A 19376-nucleotide genomic window follows, 5' to 3' on the forward strand; every position below is an offset into this window, starting at 1 on the left:
GACAGGAGTTCAAATAAAAGCATTTTCCTGGGATCCAGGTAAAAGGAACAACATTCAGGATAAAATGGGAAAGAATTGTATAGCATTTAGCAGATTTCAGCCCCCAGGAGGTGCTTTTATGCTGGCGTAACTAGGACTTGAACTTTTCAGATGAAGTTTGTAATTTTGCCACAATGACTTTGCTGTGAATTGGTGAATCCCTGCTTCATAAAGAGCTTTGTCCTTTGTTACACAGCAACATCTCCTCCAGCAAAGTCAGAGCCTTTTCTTATCTTATGGCAAACATGAATGTTGACGTTAAAGGAGACAGAATAACCTCAGTATTGACTGAACAGGAACAAGTCAGTGAAGACTAAATAAAGAGAAGTCTTTGGCTTTAGCAGACGTGTCTCTAGATTTCACTCCACACCGAGATGAGAACAACGTTACCTAGAACTGGGTTTAAACAAAGTTATTAGTGTGATTTTTGGACCTGTTTTCCTGACCAAACTGAACAAGGATTTTTTCTGAGACTCATGCTAGCTAAACTGCTACAGACCAACCTTGCAAAATACTGACTCAGTTACCCGGGGCAAAGAACTTTGACATGTGAGTAAAATACCATCAGGTGTTTCATTAGTCATCATTGTAAAAAACAATTTTGTGATTTTAAGACAGTTATATAATATGGTTTTAAGACAAACACTAGTCAAGAAAACAACTAGAACTTTGTTAGCAAAAAACGGAGTTTTAAAATGGACACTTCTAGGCTCTAGATTGCAAGGCTAACGGGTCACAAAAATATGAGAAATCTCAGAAATCATAAGATTTGAAGTATAAAAGACTGCAGAGCTGCACAAGTACTCCTTTTCTGTTAGCTTAGACGTCACTAACATCAAACACCAAAATCACAGCTGCAGCCAAGAATCTCACATGACAGCTTGCCAGGAAGTGACGTTTTTAGCACCTCTTTAAAAGGCAGTTCTGAAACCACTATGCAATACCTTTAATCTCAAGTGTCAGCATGCAGCTGAAGAAAAACGGAACTGCCTCTATAAGAATGAACCCCTCCCACCCCCTGAGAAAACATGGAGATGATGCCCTTTTAAATGGCATGGCTTTTTTTTCCTGTAAGTTAAATGATTTTATTCTTTATTCCTTTGTCAATGGAAGTTTCCAGGGCTGAAGGACAGATAGGAGGCAGCTATTTTCAGCTTACTGTAGTTGACCAAGTATAATATCAGATTAAAGAATGCAATAAACATACTTACCAAATATTTCCCCTCCGCTAGCATATTCTGTCACCAGATAAATCATCCTCTCCGTCTCCATAACCTGGACAAACAAGGATACAAAGTGACAGCTAAAGAGACTGCCCAGTGCAAAAGGAAATGAAGCTAATTGGAATTTTCTTTTGTTACTTGTAACTTTGATACAAACTGCTTTCAGCAAATTAAAAAAAAGTGGATTGCAATGCTTTAGAGAGCAATGGCAGGGGTGGGGAGGGGAAAAATAAGAATGATTATTAAAGGGACTATTTTAAACACTACTTAAATCCTTCTGCATCCCACCCACAAAATATTCAGTTGCTAGTCTCCACTTGTTTCAAGAACCTCAGAGACATCTCTGGGCTGCCAAGAAAAGTTCACCTTAGGTATTAATCATTCATCACTCTGAAACACTCAAATAACTAGGAATACTTTTTTCTAAAGGAAGGACTACCTCCAGAATTAGTAAGTGACTTTCAAATGACTCAAGATCTATCCATCATAAAAGTGACTGGCTCAAGAGCTTTGCTCTAGGGAACCTTCACATTTAAGCGAGAAGACAATGCCAATCTTTATACAAGCCTTCCAGGGCTCTGGATGCACACGGAGCTCTCCAACAAATGAAGGCCAGTTACAGTATCAAGACTGGTTCTCCTGTTTTCAGCAAGTCAATTAAAATGCCAAAATTAGTCCCCAGGAAAGGTCAGATAGTTCCACTAGAAAGCTGACTTGCTCTAGTAGCCATAGAATAGATGGCCAGGTCACGGAAAGTTTCTCTTTGGCCCTACCATGGTAACATCACCCCGGCCGATGGGAGCCGGCAGAGGTAGCTGCCCTGGTGATACCAGACTATGCCAAAACAAGCCGAGGTGCGGGAAGGGATTTCAGTTTCATTAAGAGCATAGCCCAAAATAATGTGTTTTAAACAGGCCAATTTCCTGACCTCTATCGACACTAAGAGCATTAATACTAAGAGAAGATTCCAATCTAAATGTTCTTTTAGCTATTCATGCTCAGGGCTCAAAACACTCACCTACCTGAACGCGGAGTAGGCAGAGCACGGACACAAAGCCGAGGGGCTGGAGCTCCATGTTCCTTCTCATGAGGGAAGGGGCAAGCCTGGGTGCAGATAGGCATAGGGGCAGTGATCCTTTCAGAGGAGGGTTGTGTAGAAGAAGAGGACAAAGCAGCCTTGAGCCACTACTGCTATTTTAGGCCAGGGAAAGGAAAGCCAGGGAGAAAAGTGGCTGGAGCAGCTGCTTTTTTGCTCAGAATGGAGGACGAGGGTCAGAAAGTGAAGCAGCCCAGTTGCCACTACTCGTTTAACGGGAGGGAACGGATCTTCTAGCAGCAAGCTTTGAAGTGTGCCCACGAGTGCGTATGTGTGGGTGAGTCCACATGGGTAAGCTGGTGGATGTCGGTAAAGGCAAGCGATTGAGGGGATACATTAAAAAAATTATAAAGTAATTCTCTGTTCTTATTTCCCTCTCCTTCCTTCCACTTCCCCAGAAATCCAAGAGGATTTCAGTATTAATGCATTTGCACAAAACAGAGAGGGAGATCTCCAGGGAAGTGGAAGGAAGGAGAGGGAAATAAGGATGTGAAGGGAAAGAGGGAGCATTACACTCAAAGCATTGTAGCAAGATCCAAGGGTGGGATTTTCAAAAGCATTTGACTGATTTAGGAGTACAAATCCTATCGAATTCCCATGGACCTGTACTCCTAAGTCATGGTCGTACTTGTGAACCCCCTTCTCCTAGGATTGATAAGAAAGCATGGAGAGACGCCCAACTGGAACAGTTGGCCTAAGAAAGACCAGAGACAGAAAGCTACCTTTCAAATGTTTATTAAACAGGAAGTTGGCTTGCGACACATGATGATATGCAATACATTGATCTGTTACTACTGTAAATTGCAAAGCCCTGGCTTTGGCAACAGTAGCTTTTATGGGCAGGGCAGCACACCTTTTCACCATGGCTTCAAAGACTAGTCCTTGGGCAAGCTGGTCTCTGGAAAATTTTCCAAGCCTCAATTATGCTATTAATTTTACACATTGCTTGAAACTTGAACAACAAAAATTAAGGAAGTCAGTTTCATTTTCCAGTTCTCAATGCTGAAACAGTTGGACTGCAAACCCTTCAGGTGAGCTTGGTTTAACATCCATGTTTCTGCAGGATTTTTAAAGTCATGAAAACATTTTGATTGGGTTTAACTTTTCCACAAAGTCTAAATAGTCAGCCACATTTGGGATGACAGTTCCTCTCATGGTGTGAGAGACACTAAGCACTTTGGGCTTGAAACATGCAGCCTTCAGATTAAAAAAAAGATGCCCAATCTGGACAATTGCAGCTCTTTAACCAGCAGGTTTTGTTTCTTTTCCCAGAAAAGCTAATAAATGAGTGTAGCAGAGACAAGCCCTTAGATTCAGAAAGTGCTATCCAACTTTACTCAATTGTCATGTGATGTGGTTTACAGTTACCACTTAACAGTTATTCCACATGTGTGCAAACGAAACATATGGGTGTTTTTTATGTCTTCCTGTTTCCAGGCAAACCTGGTCTCTTACATTTTTTCAGATAAGGGAGACACCTTCTCCTCTTGCATTTATTGGCTTTGAGTGTTACAAACCTAAAGAAATGTGCCAGTCAGATCTTTAGTGAACGGCTGGGGAGGAAAGACTTTAATGACAAGAGGGCTTTGATTTCAGGTTTAGCAGGTGTTTTATAACAACCATGCACCATTTCAAAAATCAGAATAAAACTTCTGTGGAAAAAGCACCCCTTAGAACAGCCAGCTGAAAAACACCACACAGAGGATGCTCTGTTCTCACTCTGGCGGAGCGGAGACATTGTTGCCATCTCTTGGAGTATTCTGCCTGGGGCTTTCTATTGCATAAAATAGGTTGACAAGAGCTTTTGACTCAAACAAGTGTTAGACTCCAGCTCTTCCAGAGACAAAACTGCCTGTGCATTGTCACCCTGCACAATTCTCCCAACGGCTATCACAGGCAGCTCTCACCTGGCTCTTTGGCCCAGATACCAAGTCATTAACCTTTTTCACCCAAGATTCTCAGTTTTAGTTCCTCTGAGTCTAAATAGCCACTGACTGCAGTGAGACATGAACTAGAAGCAGCTCTGCCTCAACCAGACAGCAGCTGTTTCTAGGGGAGGGCAGTCTCCACCGATGCGCATGGTGTCCTCTCTTCTTGGCAAACATACAGAGCCCCCCATTAAATCACAGGGGAAATAAGCCCCCTAAATATTGCAACTGATACCCCAAATGTTCAAACTGTGTTGCCAGCCAGCAAAGACAAGTAGCTACAGACACCACAGCAGACTTTGGGTTCTAATGCATCTCTGGCAAGCCAGTCCCTTCTTAGGCTAACCTTAACGCATGCCCAGCCTGAGAAGACAACAGCATTTTCCCCACTTCATGATCCAGCCCTCAGGAATGGCAGACAGGCAAATGTGACAGTACAGTCCATTGGCTCATGCAGAAGCTCTCTCTGCTTTCCAATTTAATCCACTGTTTTTAAAGCAGGAAATAAAGGGATCCTACTTGTTGATTCTATTTCTGCATCTTCAGCTCAGCAGATTGTAGGTGAAAGGCAGTTCCGCTTCAGCCTGTCAACCAACAGGCAATATTGGCAGGATACAGGGAAGGGAGTTCTTTTCCACATGTCACTAACGGCCTGATCAAGGAGGTCCAGGACCATTTACAAGACATTTAAAGTTTCACCAAGGGTTTAGTCCCCAATTAGTTCTCCACTCACTTCACTTGGGTGCCACATCACTTCTGGCCTCCACAAAGGGACTGGATCCCCTCTGCTGTCCTACTTGACCCTTAAGTGAGAGTGGCACCTCCAAAGCAGTGTGTACAAACCCACACCATTGCACAGACCCGAGGCGCTCATCCACACTGCGTGCAGCGGGGACCTTTCCCTGGTGCTTTTGTTTCCCCAAGTAAGGAAAGTCAGAAAAGCTGGAGAAAAAACTGCAACAAAATACAGAAGTGATGTTACCACCATTACTGTCCCTGATCACCATCCACTGAGGACAACACAGCTGGTCTAAACTGGGAAACTGAAAGGCGCACAATAGCCATAAACAAACGGAAACCAGCTGCCCTCAGAGGACATTTGATCTTCCAGTAAAACAGAGGATGAGCTACTGAAACACAGGGACTGGGGGGGAGGGGTGGGGTTAAAATCAAGGTATTTTCTAACCCTGAAAATAAAGATTTTTTTTCCCACATTTTACTCTATTGAAAGTATAGAGACCGCCCTATATGTGATACTACTGCACAGGGTCAGCCTGTAGCACAGCCCGCACCGGGAGGGAAGAGCCCATTATACAATGCTCATACCTGATATAATCTGATGATATGTGGGTGGCAGAGCATCTTCATAATCTGAACTTCTCTAAAAATCTTCTTGAGGTTCTCTTCATCCAGCTGGGTCTTGTCAATGATCTTTATAGCAACCTGGCAAAGAAAGAAAGAACTGTGACTATTCAGAATTAATTTTAATTATTTGTATCACCATACTGTGTAGGAGCCTTCATCAAGGACCAGTGCCCCTTGGTGCTAGGCACAAACACAGAACAAACATATGGTCCCTGTCCCAAAAAGCTCCCAGTTTAAGAATTGTCTAGCTGATTCAGAAAAATTCTCCCACTTTTGTACAGACTATGCTCCATCAACATGCAGGAGATGTATTTAATTTTCTGATTGTTAATGAGAAAAAAGAACATATGCCACTGAAGTGTGCAATGCTGATCTTGACGTTTCATATTTTCCCCTCTTCCTATAGTATCTGAATGCCCACCCTAGCATCAGCAACTAGTTGGAAAAGCAGCTTCCTGGAATCCTGGATTGAGTCCCCAGAAATTCCCAGCTGCCATTTGTTCAGTTTACAAGTCAAAAGATGACTTTCAGCTTGTCGACACCGCATCTTAATTAACATACAAGCAGCAAGGCTGCCAGGTTAAGTGCTGACGAAAGGTGCCCAACTCAGCCTGAATACTGAAATCCTGTTTGTCAACAGAACAGGAACCGCACAGGCAGCGACAGTGCAAGAGACACACACACACACACACTTCACCCACCAGCAACGCTCAGTCACCCCCGATCTGGACTGGATTTGAACCAGGGGTGCACATAATTACCAAATCCCTGAACTATAATGGGGGGGAGGGAAAGAAAATAATTTAAGGAACCCATAAAAATTGGTTTAATCTTATCTGGGACCACAAACACTGACAATGTCTTAATCACACAGTTATGACACAGGGTCAGTACAAGGCAAAGTTAAGTTTGTTGGGGTGCCCTAATTGTGCATTTCCTTATCTTAGCATGTTTGATTTCTTTTATGGTGACCCTTAATAGTGAATTTCCTGTTTATAATGCTTAGTTTTGGGATCATTACAACATCCCTGCAATATATTTTACCCTAAACTACTGATCTTTACTCTTATCTTTAACTCTACTTTAACATAAAATTTTGCTGGGGAATAATAATTCAGATGGGAAGGCTCAATCTTCACACTCCCAAGAAGTAGGATTATTTTAATTCATTTTTATGAATAACACCTCAGTATAGAAGTGGGAGAGGCTTCAAGGGGTAGGAAGTCAGTGAGAAAACTGTAAGGAACCAGCAAACTTTGCCAGCTTTGATCAAAGCAAAGTTGAGAACAGATGACTGGCAGGGTCAAGCCAGCAAAACTTTTCCACCTGCAGTAAAGCACAGCCAAGAAGTTCAGCGTGCCAGAGAAAAATCACTGGTACCTTCCAATGCCCATCATCAGAAACCATGGGGAAAGGATGTAAAATGGGGGTGGGGGATAGGAGGCTTATTTAATTTAAAAAAACCTCAGCAGACAATAACAAAAAAGCCTTCCTTGATCTCAGTGTTTTCCCAAAAAGATTATTAATTCATGATCAACTGAAGCATCCATCAGAAACCCACACAGAAGGAAACTGACAGCAGTGCAATTTACTTTGTGCTTTTTTTTGCATAACAAAATATTACCCTACTACATGTAATAAGTGGAGTAGTGAACATCAGCAAGGACAGGATGGTTTGTAAAAATCCCACTGTAGGCAGTTGCCAGTTAGTTAAGTGTTTGGACACTTAATTGTTCAGGTAGGATACTTTTTCATGAAGTGCAACCTACAGTTTTTAACATTTCTAATTTAGCAAACTTTACTACACCTCCATCCAGCTGATCTTTAAAAATTCCATATCACAAAGAATGCCTTTGCTTCCACCCCAGACAGCCGCCTTTCCTCTGCTTCCCCATCACTTCTTTGCAGTGGTGTTAAACTGCTCCTCTGCAGCAAGCCTCACCAACTATATGTGCCGGTATTTAAGGTATCAGTGCATCACATTCCAAAAGATGAAACTCCACATATATCATCACCTGCACAATCCAAAGCATATTGGTCGGAGATGGACACATAAGCTGCCCTCTTCCCTAGCCTCATTCAAACTAGTCTGAATCCCCATCTTCTTGTTACAGAAGCCTGAGTTTCACTCTCTGCATCCACTTTACTCCACAGAAGCTATCTAAGCTCACATGCCAGCTCTAGACCTAGACACTGTGATATGTTTGATCACGCTGCCCAACTGCATAGAAACTGGGTCTTCATTGTTATGAAACTAGCATCAAAGACAATGTGAATGATCCATCAGCTTCTAAAAGATGGATATGTTTTCTGCTTAGATGGAGAACATTTAGTTTGCGATGAAAATCTGTTTAATCTCATGCCTGGCATTTTAATAGGTGCTCATTAAAAAGTTAAGCTATTTTTAAACAATGAAAAAAAGTGATTAGGTGAAAACAAAGTTAATTTTTTGAATGCCAGAGTAAAGTGTCTTCTAAAAAGTCCCATGCTTGTCTATGTATACAGAAGTAGTGTTTCTTCCCTTGAACTCCTTTCTACTTATCTGATCCAGTAGTAACATGTAGACAGAGCACACAAGGCTCAAGGTTCAGATCAGACACAAGAGTCAGGTCTATTGTCTGAAGCCAAAGAACACACCCATCACGAAACACTTCCCCTCTAGCCCTCAAGGGATTTGCCTGTGGAAACCCAACAAGGGTATAGTGCTGGCTACACAAATATGCCAGGGAACTGAAATAGGCAGGCACTTCATGAAAAGTAACACTTCATTTTCCCAGTTTTGAACTACATTTTTAAAATATTGAGCTACACTGGAAAAATTAAAAAGCTCTTTTAAAGAGTGCCAGTAAAGGGACTGGGCTTTGATCGGATGAGAGCAATGTGTGTCCATCATACATGGAAATAGATTGTTTAATTGAAAGCACCTGGATAAGGACAGACGTCTGTTCTGCAAACTGTTTGAGCAGCTGCACACTGCTATAGTCTGAAGAGAGAAAAGCTAGCTCTCACCGCATCACTATCCACAAACCATGCCAGAGTAAAAGGGTGAGCAAAATGGAGTCTGCTCTCAAAGACAGAAAGGAATACCACAGACAGATGCTGCAGGCATCTGTAGCAATGCTGCGAGTCAAAACCCTCCGCAGCACACATCCACACACAAAATATGCATGGTCCATGCTAACCAAAACTCCGCCCCTACTAACAAAAATAACCAGGACAGTTGGCAATGCAAGAGTGACAGCTACAGTGTGCCAACAGAAGATGAGCAAAAACGAATCCATGATTTGGGGATCCACCAACAAATTTTCTTGTTTAGAGCTGGCATTTCACACTAGAAAAGAACCACAGTACAACATAATCTGTGGTGATATTTCTTTGATTTGCTATAGTGTTATTTACAAAGACAGCCAATGTCAAGGAAGGGTAGATACCATAAGCCACCAAGTCAGAGTGGCATGGAAACACACATAGCAACACCTTTGTAAGGATGTTCCCGAGGTTTGATTAAAAACCAGACCTCAGCCATACAGCAGACCAAATGTCACTTTTTTTTTTTTTTTTTTTTTTTTGCAATACTGAACATTCTCTGCAGATTCCTCATTTTGGCCAGAAACTCATTCCTGGGATGATTGGGCTTCAGAAAGCGCAATGGATTCCTCACTGCCCCTTTGCTGGGAGGCTGTTAGACCAGGGAGTAGCAAGATACCAAGAAGCCCCATTTTGGATTTCATTTCAATGTTTTACAAAAATGTTAAAACCACACAGAAGTGCTTGTTCGGGGAGACATGACTTACCTAACTACATTAAAAATAATCAAAAACCGTGAACAGGAGAACCTGGAAATCCCAACTACACAACAGCTTGTTTGTAGTAGACTACAACATTCACTTAGAGGGCAAGTGTTTCACATACTGGGCCATGCCATATCAATGGACAAAAACTGCACTGGCACAAGATCTGAAACACATTCACTATTTGGAAGTAATCTGGGAAGCCAGAGAACAAGATACCCATCACATTATGAGTTGCATATTCCTACCAAATGCTGCTATCAGTTGTGGAGAGAGGAAGGGGGGGAAATGGATTGCAGGCTCTTTCAAAATCTACATTCCATCAGTAAGACACTCCTGAGTCCCGTGAGCACAGCTACATAAGATAGAACAACTTTATTTGTTGCTAGAGAAAGCTCACCCTGGTCCCTTCCCAAAACAGCTACAGACCTACAAGAGGTATACCTTTTAAGTCTTAGCATTACACAACAGTTCTATAATTGCATGCACAATACTAGTTAGCAAACAGTGGTATCACCCCTACTAGCTCTGTTTTAAAAGCAAAAAGGTCCTGGGGGCAGCAGCTGCTTTTGAAAGGGGAATGAATGAGATCTATGTGGGGCAAACAGGGGTAAAATGTAAAAACATACTGAGAATATGTTTCACAGTGACTTAGGATCCTTGAATCAGGATAAATAACTGCTAGCTGAACAGCTACAGGGATTAGTGTGCATGAAATTTCACATCCATGTACCACTACAGGCTACATGAGTTAAGGGCTTTACTCTGGCATTTGCACCTTGAATGCAACAGACTCATATTTCATGTGGAACTGAATGTTACCATAGTAAACTGTAAACAGGCATGTAAACATAAGGCTTAAAAACACTGAAGAACATGCCTAACAGAGGACATTTGCTACCTTGGAATTGAACACTTGCTCTATCATGGGAAAAGCACTTTTCAAAAGAGAAAGAACAGCCAGATGAAGAGGAGAATCCAAAATACCCCAGGAGAACAGGGGTCCGACTTTAAGGTCCACTAGGCAGGAACATGTCTGCGTGTCCTGTACAGCAGCAAGAACATCAGCCCTGCTCAGCAAATGAGCTATAATTTATAGTAAACATAATCATAATAATAATTAGCAAAACGTTAACTCAGCCAGTCACCTGGATGTTCCCTAAACCTTTTCTTCCATCTGTTATGAAAACTTACCCTCCACCAAAACTACTTTACTGTTCCATATGCAGTAGAACCTCAGAGTTCTGAGCACCTTTGAAGTAGGAGGTTGTTTGTAACTCTGAACAAAACGTTATTGTTGTTCTTCCAAAAAGTTTACAACTGAACATTGACTGAACCTTTGAACCTTTACTATGCAGAAGAAAAAATGCTACTTTCCCTTTAATTTATTAGTAATTTACATTTAACACAGCACTGTACTATATTTGCTTGGGGGGAGGGGAGGGTGTCTCTGCTGCTGCCAGATTGCGTGCTTCCGGTTCCACCGAGGTGTGTGTTGACTGCTCAGTTGGTAACTCTGAGGTTCTACTGTATTTCTGGAATAGAAATTTCAAGTGTACATTTTTAAAGTTCCTCAGAAAAAATATACAGATTACAGTTTTCTGCTTAAAACTATTACTGGTTAAAGCCACTCAGTTTCATAGTAATTGCACCCACCATACCTCCATGTCCTCAAAGTCTGAACTTCCACCACACCTTTCTAAAGATCTCACCTGGTGCTGTGGTTTCAGAGTTCACGAGGATGGGGTAGACAGTACAATACCATCTGTCCATCCCCTAGAATTAAGATGGCCCAGTGGGCCAGCCAGCTACCTTCACACTGACAAGCCCAGGAGGAGGTCATCTCCCCTCAGTCTCTATGGGGACTGTTGTGGGGAGAAAGTTAATGTAGTGAGAAATGATCAAGACTGAACAAACCTGTCCAATTCACCAAAAGGTTCATACACCTCAAAAAAGGTTTGCTTTTCTTATGAAGTTTCGTAAGTCCCCTCCTGACTCAAAGCACAGCCTGGAGATCTGAATTGCAGCCTGGCAGTCAGGACATAGTTCTATTAAGGGTCACTCCTGACAATCTGATAGACTCTGGAGTTTTGAAGTTACGGATTTCAAAGAATAAAAGAGTAAGTGCTTTATCTAGAAACATCACAGCACTGGATCGCTGGGAAGCCGAGGTGGGCTGGGGGAGGGTGTCTCTTAACTAGGTACTGAATTCTTTACTTTACACAACCGCACTATTTTAAAATTTAAAATCTGAAGTAATGCCCTAGAGTCACTGAGGGTGTCTATTACAGCAAAAATGGCAGACAACCCAGGGCAAGCTGTTGGCAGATTCTCAGGTCTCAGGGTCACATGGAATGGCAAGTCCGCCACACACACACAAACAATTCCAGCTCTGGTTTCAAAAGTCACTCCTGCTAGAAATGACAATGTCCGGCAAAGCAATCTGGTGACTAGGATTAGAAGTGGCTGCCTGAAATGGAGTTAGAGCTGAGGGACGGGTGAAATGGAAAAAAATTAGGCCCCTTTCTCCACTTGCTAAAATTGCAGGGCACTAACAAGCTGTGATTAATGAGGTGACAAATTGCTGCTGTCATGTTCTAGGCTTGCAGCATTCTTCAGAAGAGTAACTTATGTTGTGCAGCAAATATGTGAGCAGTGCAGATTTTCATTAGTTACACTTTTGATAAGCCGACAATATGTGGTTAAGAGGACAGCGCTGAATGGCAGACTGGAAAGCTAAAGGAGTCACATGGGATTCAAAGATCTCACAATGACATTCTTTTCACTAAGAGGATTTTCCCAGTAAGAACAAGCTTTTGTAAAGCTTAAAAAAAAGGGGGTGGTGAAGAGGGACTTTCTTCAGATAGTGGCACTGAAGATAGCACTGAGAGCTATCAGAGGTTTAAAGGGAAAGCACTGTACATGGGACTAGGTAGAGTATTCCTGAGCAGCTTTATGTTTTTTAAAGTCACATTTCAGAAGCTATATATCTGCTTTAGGGAAATCTGATAAAGCCATATAGCACAGCTGTGTTAAGCTGCTGGACATTTCATGGCGCAATGCAAGACAGATATGGACAGTATATTTTGGTCAGTGTCTCAAATAAGAATAACTGAATTATTACGCTGTCCTCTCTGACATCATCTAACTGGTTACATCAGGAGCTGGTCTGCTATGTTACACGACAGTACGTGTGAGATATGAACTCATTACCCAGCTGCACTGCTGTGAGCTTAATACACTATCTTTAATAAAAATATATCAACCACAAAAAAATAATTGCAGTCACAAAGGGGACACAGAAAAATACCAGCTAGAAGACCTATGCAGCACTGTGGTAGCCATGTGGTTCCAAGATACTATCAAGAGAAGGGGGTGAGATAATAATCTCTCTTATTGGACCAACTTCTGCTGGTGACAGTGTCATGCTTTCAAGCCAGAAGAGCTGTCATTTAAATGCTTGAACTCAAAATTTAGTCCAATGGAAAAACCCTTCAACAGACCAACACATTCACCTTAAACAAGAGACTGGGCACTTTCTAAATGAAGGTTCTTCACAGACAAACACTTCGGTAGCAGATGTACATAATAGAAAACGATCACTGTATCTTGGGAAAGTCTGGGGGAAGTTACCTGTGCGACAGACCCAGAAAACACAGAGCCTCCTAGGAGCTTGCAAGAGGCAATGAGGGTTAAGTTGGTACAGGGAAATTTCTTGGTTCTTTCTCAGCCTGGAAGCAAGAAGGGCGGGGGGAAGTTGGGGGCTTAAACAACGAGGAGTCCGGTGGCACCTTAAAGACTAACAGATTTATTTGGGTCATGTGTCAGTATATTTATGCTTGCATCTGTAATTTGCCCTCCATGCATCTGAAGAAGTGGTTTTTTACCCACGAAAGCTTATGCCCAAATAAATCTGTTAGTCTTTAAGGTGTCACCGAACTCCTCGTTTTTGTGAATACAGACTAACACGGCTACCCCTCTGATACTTGGGGGATTAAGAGCATTTTCAAAGAGACAAGTAAAGTTGGTTTTCCCCATGCTGGCGTTTCCCAGCAGCCTAATCTCCTTCCTCATTACAGATGATTCAGGATTTCACCACAGCAAAACTGGCTCTGACCACATCAACCAAGCAGACTTCCTCCAAGGCCTAGTCACAGGGAAACAACTGCAACCAACACTACCCTCCCTCAGAATGACAGGTCTCATCAAAAACTACCCACCAAAGAAAGGAGTGGAGGAGGTTCTTTTCACAATGGTGGGCCAGTGAGCCCGAGCACAGACAAGAAGCATCGCACCATTTAGCATGGCACCTTGAGCACACCAGAAGGTGGAAGGCAGCAATGTAGAAGGGAATTAGCTCTCCTTAGTTCAGCACAACTACTGAAAATTCACACAGGGAGGAAGTGCTTCTCACTTCATGGAACCAGAATGATGCTGAAATTTAAAGAAGACATTGACATGGATACTGATCCCTGCCACAAGTCAAGTCAGAAGAGGCTTGTGACTTAATCTGAAACCTCAGCCTGAAAAACAATAATTCATTGTTCCTATACCATGAGATAGACTCCCTACCATGTGAACCATCTACTGATCATACGAGGTGCAGCCTTCTGTTTACCTCTGGCTATGTCTACACTGAGGAGGCTACAGCTAAGGCACTGTAGCTATATCGCTGTAAATCTGTAGCGTAGACACTTCCTACAGCAATGGAAGGGGTTTTTCCATCGCTTAAGGAACTCCACCTCCTTAAAGCCATGGTAGCTAGGTTGAGAGAAGCATTCTGCCATTGACCTAGCTGCATCTATACTGGAGGTTAGAAACTTAAATTTTATTTCCCTAATGAGTGCCTGTTCATTTCATGAGCTGCATAATGAAATGTTCAAATGGGTGATTAACTGACTTCTCCATGATGTCTAATGGCAAATCCTCCTTACAGATTTTTGGATCGTTAGCTCCCTTAGAAGGGTTGCAAGAAAAATGTCAATCAATGGCACTGTTTTACATAAGAAACCATTTCAAGCCTCATTAACCTACTTTCCCCAGCTGTCCCAATATTGTTCTAATATGCTGGCATGGCACTGAACTATATTCGTACTCTGGCTGGAGAACAGGTAGTGGGTAAGATTTCAAAAAGGGCTTAAGTGACCTACCAGCCTAACAGAACTTTGCCTAAGTCACTTAAGCACCTTTTGAAAATCTGACCTGGTTGTCCTAACCATACTCGCAGGTTCCTACAGATTACATAATAAGCCGGGGGTGGGTGGGTGAGATTCAGCCAGAGAGAGAAACTAATGAGATTTTAAAAGCTTGTGATAAGAAAACAACACTCACTGATCAAACCAAGAGTCTTTGCTCTATATCATTGCCTTTCACCTTCCCCAACTCCTTGAACACCATACATTTTACTCTCAGCTTTCAGTGGGATATACTGCAAGAGCATATCAATATTTCCATGGGATGCCTCAGGTGATTTGTCGTGGGACATGGAGGCATTACTTACATATATGATATTAGCACAAAGAGGTCTTAATCAGGATCAGGACCTCATCATACAAACATGCAGTAAAGAGACACTCCCTGTCCTAAAGTATATACTATCTTGGTCCATGAACAGATGCTACAGGTGGGAAAGGTGAAGATGGAGGATAGGAGAATTCAGGCACATTTTCATATAGAGTAGCTGTGTGCAGAACATAACCCTAACCAGCCCACTGCCTACAGAGCCACCCATCCCTGACAAAAATGTAGCTTAAGTTCTGTAGTGACCTTTGTTAGTTACTATTTCGCGGCAGTTTGGAGGCTTACATAAGGAGTTGGCGCTATCAGCCTAGGTCTTGATAAACAAGTAATCACATCTCTCTCTCTCAAATGCCCCCCACCGCAATCAATGTTCCTGTTGGCAATTTCTGGAAACAAGACGCAGGCTGGATCAATAAGAATGATAAACTAGATCTCCATTCTTAGAGGAGGAACTTCCAGGGCAAAGCAGAGGTGTACAGCCTAGGCAACGTGAGGAAGCTTACACTGCAGCTGCTTCTGCTGTAAAGCAGCACTTCTCAAGCTATCTGATGTGGGGGGAACAGGCAATTTTCTTTTCCAATGTGCGCACAGACCGGCACCAGTCCGCGGACCACCACTTTGAGCAGCACTGCTGTGGAGACAGCACATCCGTTTCCACTGCTAGTAACCCAGCTTCTCCACCTGCATTGAATTGCTATTTTAGCTTCAAAGACAAAAGTAGCCCCACATTGATAATGAGCATCAGAAGAAGTGTGGGCAACTCAGGTTTCACACGACAAAAGAAAGGAACATTCATGGTGAAGGAGCCAGAAGTAATAAGACTCCCACAATATTCCGTTACTTATCTGAAAAGAAACAACGCCTCAGGAACCCTATACAGCATGCTGAAAGCTGGCAAGCACCATCTTCAGACCTTCTGTTACCATGTAAAGTATGTGGGGAGTAAGTTAAATGAAGTGTAAACCAGACTACAATTAGAAGTGGAACAAAACCATAATCTAATTTCTTAAAAAGTGAAACACTAAAACAAAATAAATTGGAATAATTAACAATTCCATTATCAAAAGCTAATGAAGCTTACAGATTATAAAAACCATGCCAGCTCACAGCATACGTGCTGCTACCAACTAATAAAGTGTTCCTTCAATTTCTAAAACATTTAAGTGTTTTCTCGCTCTCTTGGATCAGACTATAATTTAACCTAGTAATTTGAGAAACAAATTATTATATAGGAGAAAGGTTATTTAAGCTCAAGACAGCAATTCAGGTGAAGAAGATACCTCTTCAAACTAAGAATTGCACTTTGGGGTCTTCCTCTCAACAGCCAAAAAGAGAGGGGTTTCAGGGTGGTTTTCAATGGAATGGTGCTCTCTATTTTTTGGATTCTAGAGCCATATCAAGCGTGTATGAATTTACCAGGCAAAAAGCATTGGAAATTCAACTGCAAAACATTATTAAAGGAAAACTAGACTGCGAGGCTCTCAAGGGAGAGGCATTGAAACCCTACATGGAGAAGCCCAGAAAAAATGTTCCCTTATCATCGATATTGACATAGTCACTCACTGAGCTGAACATGAAATCGTACCAGACAAAAACTAAATTTAGGACAAAATCAGCCACTCAACAATTTCAGTGCAAGCCTCATGGCAGCACAAGCAACCATGGAACGTTCACAAAGATACTAACTCTTGGGGCCATCAACCTAATGCAGCAGCAGTAGAGTATTCAGAAGTGCTTCAGCTCTCACAGTCCTCTCAGTTTGTATGAACTAATGCAATCCAGCATGAGGAACCCATTGACCCTAGGGTTAAAACCAAGCTCCTGGGGCCTCCCAAAGCCTTTGGGTCTTATTACTGCCTGCCTTGCATCCAAGGAATCTGTGTCTGCAGTGTTATCTCTATGGCACAGTGAAGGCAAAATACTCTTCCAACTTATAAAACTCAGAATCAGCCATGGGTTTAAAAACCAAAGACTGATCCAGCAGGACTCGTTTTTAAGAGCACAGGTGACAAAGTCTTGGACTGCTCAATACTAAGTGCTCTGCCATTGTGCTCACAAATCGCACAGCACTCAGATAGTTGTCCTAGCTGCTCATACAGCTCCCAAAATATAAAGACTTAGCTACAGGCAGGACGGCTTTAAAGCAGCCACACTCCTCAGAATAAAATAACTCAAAGGCTTGGCACTTAAAAAAAATAATTTGAAAAATAACAAACGCATCATTTCCATTACTTATGTTTTAAGGCCTGAACACGACTCTGGTCAGACTTCATTATGGTACAAGAACAGGTACTAAGTGAGCCAAGGACTGGAAATGTGGTAACAGTGGCACAGAACAGAGAATAAGTAGTAATACAAAACCTGCTTTCTTCAAGTGAACAGAGAAGCAGTAGCAGGGAGCAGAGGAGACAGCCTGATGAACCTGCATATTGAAGAAGAGCCAGCTGCAAAATCGGGCGGGACAGAAGCCAGAAGGAACATGGAAAGGGGAGCACAGTGTGCCAGGATAAGTAATAAGGAAGAGCAGTACCTGCATATAGACAGAGGAAAGTGGGAGACACTTAATAGTCAAATAAGCCAGGAGAGGAACAGCTCCTCCTAGTGAAAACTCAGACTGATTTTGAAATCCACGAAGTCAAACTATCTACATAGTGCTAAAGGAACAGACAATAGTGAAATAAAAAGTGATGGAGCCATTTCAAGTATTCCCAACACACTTCAGAAGACCTTAACTGAGCAAGTCACTATGCAATCAAGCATTGAAAACTCTCTTCTTGGTATCTGTCATCCTGCCAGGAGATGGGCCTATGAACCCATCTCAGGGTCTGCAAATGAACTGCTAAAACATCTGATCCCATTGACTTTAATGGGACAAGGATGTGACCTTATGTGCATATTGTGGCTATGTAATGAAGATGAAATGGAAATATTTAGCAGAAAGTTAAATTGCATCCCAAACGTTTTCCTTTTTAAAGAGCAGTCCTTGAGACTGCCGGCTTTGGCTAACTCTTGCTTTTTCCTTTTCAAGCTGACCAAAAACCACCGTCGTCATTACCAAGTATACAGCCAGAAAAATTTAAATTGCTCTTTTTTGACCCATAATTTCCCAAAGTAGATCAGGGCTGAACGTCATCATTGGGTTTTTCACTCTTTCAAACTTATTGCAGTGCAATGAGCCATCAGGAATGTAGTAACTGAGGCAAAATGCTGCAATAAATTTCAGAAGCACATACAACCTCTACTTTTAAACAGTTGTGTTACTAAGAATGTTTGTGCTCCTACGGTGCTCAAAGGACATCTCAGAAGGCAAACAGACCAAAGATCTTATTGAGTGATTGTTTAATCATCAAAAACATAGCTGCCTAGAGAACAGAACCAATTCACTATTCCACACACAATCATGGTCTCCTAATGCAGCTATGCTCTAATGCAGGGGTCCCCAACGCAGTGCCCACGGGCACCAGGGCGCCCACCTTGGCGCTGGTGGCATTTCGGTGATGACGCTTCTTCCCGCTGCTGCTTCGCTGTGGCAGCATTTCGGCAGCGGAGTATTTGGCACCCGCCACAGTCTTCTGGGAATAGCAATATGCTATTCCCACAAGAAAGGTTGGGGACCACTAATGGCTCTGTCTTTAAAATGTCAGCTATCACTTTATACGCATGCATTAAAGACCAGTGGGCTCTCGCGAGTGGAGATAAGGTTTACAACAAATTAAAACCCTCTTCCATTGTCATTCAGGCACAAAACATTTAACAATATAGAGGAGGAACAACAAAAAAGGGCCATTCGCTTTAAAAACTAGTCCATATCAGATATATAGTGTAGGAGAAAGGCAGGCCAGAATATGAGAGTGAAGAAAATAACCCGCTATGATTGCAAAGAGATGAGCTCATGAACCAGCTAATAGCAAATGCTGAGTTAGTGCTAAAACCCTTTCCAGTAAAGGAAAGCAAAGAAATGGGAAGTCAGAGGATTACATGCAACCCTATGTCAGCAAATAACAGTGCAGGGCTGGGGACTTGAAAGGACATGCTGTGCTTTTCCCAACATTTATTGGAAAAGTTCCTGGGGAGGATTTTAAAATAGCAAATGTTAATTCACTTCCAGTTGAAGAAATCACACAGCTTCATTACTAGACTTTTGCTTTCTAATGACAATTACAGTGACGTTCATCAAAACACGTGTACTGGCTATGTAGAAATGGGATGTCTGCTTGGACGGCCGCACAGGTGCATATTTGTGCTAAGTATCGAATTCTCATATTATGGTCATAATTACCCTACGTCAGCGTGCATGATGGGCCCTGTCCTACTCCCAAACAGAAGTGCTATTGGTGTAACTTCACCCATAGCAGGGTGTGACACTACACCCCATATTCTTCACAGTGATATGATGATGACATGATTATAGCAC

General features: G+C 42.3%; 1 protein-coding gene across 7 annotated transcripts in view; it reads right to left on the minus strand.

Annotated features, from left to right (window-relative positions):
* The window catches only part of SIK3 (SIK family kinase 3), a 152218-nt gene that overhangs the window by 64812 nt on the left and 68030 nt on the right, over positions 1–19376 (minus strand). For all 7 annotated transcript variants that reach the window (XM_048827167.2, XM_048827172.2, XM_048827171.2 and 4 more), the window contains exons 2-3: positions 5613–5729; positions 1251–1314 (exon numbers count right to left, since the gene is read on the minus strand). In XM_048827167.2, coding sequence (XP_048683124.2) covers positions 1251–1314; positions 5613–5654 — 106 coding nt within the window. In that variant the 5' untranslated portion in view covers positions 5655–5729. The remainder of the gene's footprint in view (positions 1–1250; positions 1315–5612; positions 5730–19376) is intronic.

This window comes from Caretta caretta, chromosome 22, assembly GCF_965140235.1.
Source record: "Caretta caretta isolate rCarCar2 chromosome 22, rCarCar1.hap1, whole genome shotgun sequence".
Lineage (NCBI taxonomy): Eukaryota > Metazoa > Chordata > Testudines > Cheloniidae > Caretta > Caretta caretta.